The sequence below is a fragment of the Monopterus albus genome, unplaced genomic scaffold (assembly GCF_001952655.1).
Source record: "Monopterus albus unplaced genomic scaffold, M_albus_1.0 scaffold539.1, whole genome shotgun sequence".
NCBI lineage: Eukaryota > Metazoa > Chordata > Actinopteri > Synbranchiformes > Synbranchidae > Monopterus > Monopterus albus.
In genome coordinates this window covers 96,630-102,136 of record NW_018128419.1, presented here as the reverse complement: position 1 = coordinate 102,136, position 5,507 = coordinate 96,630, and the positions used below count along the sequence as shown (strand labels likewise).

The following is a 5,507-nucleotide window of genomic DNA, read 5'->3' as shown; positions in this document are numbered from 1 at the left end:
TTACCTGTACTGTCTGAAATAACCATGGTTTTATGTATGTAATTTGGTGTTAACTAGTTTTCATGAATACAAGGTTGGTGCTGTTTCCATTCTGTATCTGTAGGCAGTACATGGTGGCCATTCCTGCGGTTCTTGAAGCTGGAGCGGAAGCCAAATTTTGTGCAAGTCTCCTTCAGCCCAATGAGGCTCTGGTCATGACTGTCAATTTGATATCTGCATTGAAGAACACAACCCTTCTCACACACACATCCAATGAAGAGTTTCATACTTGCGTTCAATTTAAGGTCAGCTCGGACAGGTTTACACAAACGTTTTTTGAAAATGTGTTAATATATGTTCATTATACTTTTTGATACATATAAATATACTGGAGCAATATTAGGTCAGGGTGCAGAAAAAGTTAACTATCAGGTTGTCAGTTTTGTATAAAATACTGCACAAGTTGCCCTCAGGGTTGCCCTATCAGCCCCCTTTTGTTTGCTCTTTTTGCAGAACTCCTGAGTCACCAGATTAGACACAATGATGAAATGCATGTAATGTCACTGGCAGGAGAACACAGCATAGCACTGTGTGCAGATGACACTCTAGTGTACTTGTCACATCCAACCCACTCGCTTCTTGTATTAATCCATTTCAGAGTATCCTGAACTAAACTGAATACTCATAAATCCCCATTCTTACATTTTAATTATACACCCACCCAACTCTGATAAATATGCCCTCAAAGAGCAGATGATATGAAATGTCTTCTTCAGGTGTACAGACACCAAAGGGCCTCTCACAAGACTAGCCTCAGCAAATTATAACCTACTACTTTACAAAATTAAAAATAAAACCTGGCCAGGTAGTCTGCTTCCCTTTGCCAGGATTAATTCAGTATGCTGAAACTATCAAAATGAGTACTCTCCCCAGGCTGTTGTATTTGTTTTCTATACATTAGAAAACATTCTATCATTACCTGGGGATATTCCAGATAAGAAATTTATAGAATGGGACAAGCTGGTTTCAAAGTTCATTGTTTAATAAAGAGGATCTGGAAAAACTGGGCTCCTGTTCTGGTATTCTAAGAGTCTATATTCTGGCTGATACATGTTTTAGAAGTATCTCAAAACTATGTAAAAGCCTGAAAGAGTTAGGTGGGGTGAATACATATTATATAAAAGTAAAGTGGGAGAGGTGAACTTTGATATCAGAGGAATGGCAAAACCTAAACAAACAAACACTGTGCCTTTTTGCATGAGCATGCTGTGCTTTATATTTTCTGCTAATTCTTTTGTACTTTTACTTAAGTAACATTGTGAATGCTGGAGTTTTACTTGTAGCAGAGTATTTTTACACTGTTACTTTTTTTGCTTAAGTAAACAATCTGAGTACTACTTCATCACTGTATTTATTAGTAAGGCTGAATGTCTCTCTTGACTAATATCTAAAATAACGTAACAGGCTCCTCTGGTGCAGAAGAAAGAGATGCAGAAGGTTGAGGTGGAAGTACAAGGCAACACATTTTATTCAAAAGAAGTCAGGAAAGTTATGATCCAAGTCTATGAGCCCATGACATTTGTCCAAACAGATAAACCCATCTACCTCCCTGGACAAACAGGTAACCTTCAACTCATGATATATATATATATAATGTTGTACAGTATGGTGTATATACCATAAATAGACACATTTCCTTTTTACAAGCAATTGAGAACACACACCCAGCATTGACCCATTGCCACAATATCATATGTTATACAGTATATGGAAACCAGTGACCTTACTGTTTAGATGTAGGTTTGTATGGCGTACTCAGCCTGTACTTTCTAAAATCTTTTTTTTTTTTTTTTACTGTGCATCACATTGAAACATGTTTGTTCTAGCCTGATGATGTGACACATGAAAATCAAGCAGTAAAAATGCCAAATCAAATTACATACAGAGGTCCTAAAAATGAACTGTTTCACAGAATATCAAGAGACAGTAGAGGGTGAAGCATATAATGCAATCACAGATGATATAGTATAGGCTATGTTTTACATCATCTACCGGTTATTGCATCAGAAAATTATTAAACGTCTCCTTGGGAAAAGGAACAAAAAATGTAAATTTATAACTTTTTCCTGCATAAAATCATGACTACCCATGAAAAGATGAGAAATTGCAGTTTGTTTCAATTTGCACAAGGGTGTAAAAAGTAATGTTAGCATATATTAAATAGCTATTATTCTAATCATCTGGAACTTGTACTATACAGTAGGTTTGATAGTAAAGATCTAATGTCTGAGGGTACAATACATGTTAGTTTCAGTAATTTGACAGAATGTTTAACATTGCTGTAGATGAGCTGTCATAACTTCCTCTAATCTCTTTGAATTTCTCTCAGTGCATTTCAGAGTTGTCACAATGGACACGAAACTCAGACCTGCCAATCAGCTGGTGAGTGTTTGGACTGCAGCCTACACTATTTGTGATTTAATTTAATTGTCCATGAACTAAGATGTAAACAGTGAAGTGACTGACATGGTTGTCCTCTTTAACCAGAGTTACATCTCTAATCAATGATCTTCTGAAGAAGGATCAGTAGTACAACCAGGCAAATCTGTCTGTGCTACCTTAAGATAATTTTGCTGACAGTGTAATTATTCTATCAACCCCAACCATTAGTTTCTCTTTTGGCAACACTTTGTTGCTGATAATAGAATTTCCTTTGATAACTGTGAAACTGCCAAAAAAAAAAAAAAAATACAACTGTGTATGTTTTTTCTAAAAATAATGATAATCTGAATTAGGTACAGAAGCTTTTTAATATTATTGTGTATTATATTGTGTATCATATTTTAAAAGTATTTTTATTATTATAAGAGTCTACTCTGACTGTGTTGAACTCTGTGGTAAATACCTGTACACTGACATGTCTAACCCAGATTCATTGGACACTGTATGATGAGAGCCATGTAAACCAACTTGACCTTTAATAAAAAATTTTATAATTTTTTCCACAGTACAATAACATCAACATTGAGGTAAGTAAATACACACACACACACCTGGACAGTTACTTTAAGAACAGCAAACAACACGATGCCCATGTATAGTAACATTGTCTATACCACAAACGATAAACTGCTTGACCCTGAAATAAAATATTTTAGCACAAAGATTTTTTTCAAAACTTTTTTTTTTTATCAATATGTCCCATTTCTGTCCTAAATCAATTTAATGTACCTTGACAAAAAAAAAGTGTTAGGTTAAGCCAAAGTCCACCTCCCACCTTTTCTAGAAGTGTCACCAGCCAAAGTCTTCAATGGCTGATTTGGTTGTCTAAATGTAATGACTGAAGGAGAAAAAACAATTTGCAGCATGGTTACTACTGAATTCCTGTGTGACTTATTCTCCTTGTATCAAGTTTCCTATTTAGGGGAAAAATACATGTTCCCCCCCTATTTATTTTTATTTAACAGGATCCTAAAAACAACCGGATTGGACAGTGGCTAAATGAAACATCCGGTGGTAAAATATTGCAGCTTTCTTACTCTTTGAACTCTGAGGCCCATGAAGGAACCTACCAAATCATTGTGTCAGATAAATACCGTCACAGCTTCAAGGTGGAGAAATATGGTATGCTATGTTATGACCAGTTGTTTCATATTCCATTTCTCTTCTTTGTGATGAAACAAGAATGACAACAACCACATTTTGTCCTCAGTTCTGCCTAAATTTGACGTAAAAATAGATGCAGCTGATGTAGTGAGTATTTTCCAGAAAGAAATCAAAGCTGAAGTGTGTGCAAAGTAAGTGAAAACCCCTTATTTCTAAATTCTACTCAAAAGATCAGAACAGGTCCAGTTTGTTGAGTGAATGCCTCCTTTTCAACAACATGCTGATGTTACCCTCTTATGTAATTAGGTATACATATGGACAATCTGTGCCAGGAAGTGTTAAAATTGAGATGTGCCGACCTCTTCAACATTATTTCAGCCTCAATCTTGAAGAGGCACTTCGTGAAATAACTATACCATGCTACAAGGAGACAAAGCAGGTACAGTTGTTCTGCTGCAACAAGAGGTAGCTCATATACCAACAGTGTGTGTGTGTGTGTGTGTGTGTGTGTGTGTGTACACACTGTACCTGTTACACATTTAACACCACATTAAAATATACAGTGTATGTTGTCATCCCTCTTTTAAGTCTAATCTACAAATTGACATGTAGATTTCTGATTGATGAACAGTAGTTTATCATAATTCTTACTGCAGTGAGATGCTTTTAAGCACATCTCACTCCTGATGAACTTTAGTTGCATGATAATGTAGCCATGTAATCTTATAAGTCCCTGTCTCTGTTCAAAGCTGGTCTTTCATGGTCAAAGATGGCCTGCTTCATGTTTCATACCATCAGTGTCTTGTTTTGAGGAAAAAAAATTCAGCATTGCCCCTTTTTGCTTTACTCTTCACTTTCATTATTTAAAATTTTCAGATGTCTACAAATTATTAAAAAAACTAAACCCAAACTAAACTGTAAAATCAAATAAATAAATACTTTTTATGAATAAAAAAAAGAAATAAAAACTTTATTTGTATTTTTTCACCGGAATCACTCTAAATATAAAGACAGTAAATGTTTTAAATATTATCAGGAGTGACAAACTACAAATGTACGTCCTGTTGTTTTCTCCCAGGTAATGTTGCATCCAGCACTGACACATTTCCCACTGTTTCACAGCACCACTAACACCTCCCTGTTTAAAGTATTTTTCATGTAGAATGGCAAAACTGCCACAAGGGGAAGTGTTAACAGCAGCCACCCTGACAAGGCTGCCAGCAGGTGTGTCTGCAAACATCTTTTGTTATTCAGCCTCATGAGAGCAGACATCAGCCAATGCAAATTATCTAAAAATGCCAAATATTGGCTCAGTCCATCAGCGGACTGATCAATTGTTATACCGACAAGTTCAAAAGTCCCAAGTGCTGTTATTTGTTTAAAGGGTATTTGTGATTTAATCTATTGCATGTATGTGTTTGTGTTATTTATTTTTATTTAATTGTACTTTATAGACGGACAAGAAAGGCTGTGCCACTTTTACCTTCAAGATGTCAACTTTCACAAAAATTGATCAAAAGGTGCTTCGAGATGAACTAGATATCAGGGCCAACATGGAAGAGGAAGGAACAGGCAAGTTTTATTATATATTTTATTACATACTGTATATTATCTATATCAGGGCGGTATGGTGGAGCAGTGGTTAGAGCTGTTGCCTCACAACAAGAAGGTTCTGGCTGATCCGGTGCCTTCCTGCGTGGAGTTTAGATGTTTGCATATAAACCAAAAGTAGGGTTTATATACATATTATTTATATGTAAGGGTGGCATGGTGACACAGTGGTTAGCACTGCTGCCTCACAGCAAGAAGATTCTGTGTTCAAGCTCGGGCCGACCCGATGCCTTCCTGTGCAGAGTTTGTATGTTCTCCCTGTGCCTGCGTGGGTTCTCTCCGGGTACTCCAGCTTCCTCCCACAGTCCAAA

The 5,507-nt window shown here is 36.3% G+C and overlaps 2 protein-coding genes and 1 long non-coding RNA gene across 3 annotated transcripts in view; all 3 read left to right on the top strand.

The window, feature by feature from the left end:
- Nucleotides 1-103: 103 nt before the first annotated feature.
- Nucleotides 104-3,080, top strand: LOC109953057 (ovostatin homolog; the record flags this gene model as incomplete). The annotated part of the gene is made up of 4 exons (XM_020588427.1): nt 104-284; nt 1,444-1,600; nt 2,369-2,421; nt 2,988-3,080. Coding segments are annotated over 4 exons (484 nt in total), but the record flags the coding sequence as incomplete, so codon positions are not given.
- A 44-nt stretch (nt 3,081-3,124) lies between these two features.
- LOC109953065 (uncharacterized) lies at nt 3,125-4,018 on the top strand. The gene is made up of 3 exons (XR_002273846.1): nt 3,125-3,603; nt 3,692-3,776; nt 3,892-4,018. It is a non-coding gene; the product is annotated as an uncharacterized LOC109953065 (long non-coding RNA).
- A 1,334-nt stretch (nt 4,019-5,352) lies between these two features.
- LOC109953056 (alpha-2-macroglobulin-like) overlaps nt 5,353-5,507 on the top strand; it is a 15,916-nt gene continuing 15,761 nt past the window's right edge. The window contains exon 1 of the mRNA XM_020588426.1: nt 5,353-5,439. Coding sequence (XP_020444082.1) covers nt 5,353-5,439 — 87 coding nt within the window. The remainder of the gene's footprint in view (nt 5,440-5,507) is intronic.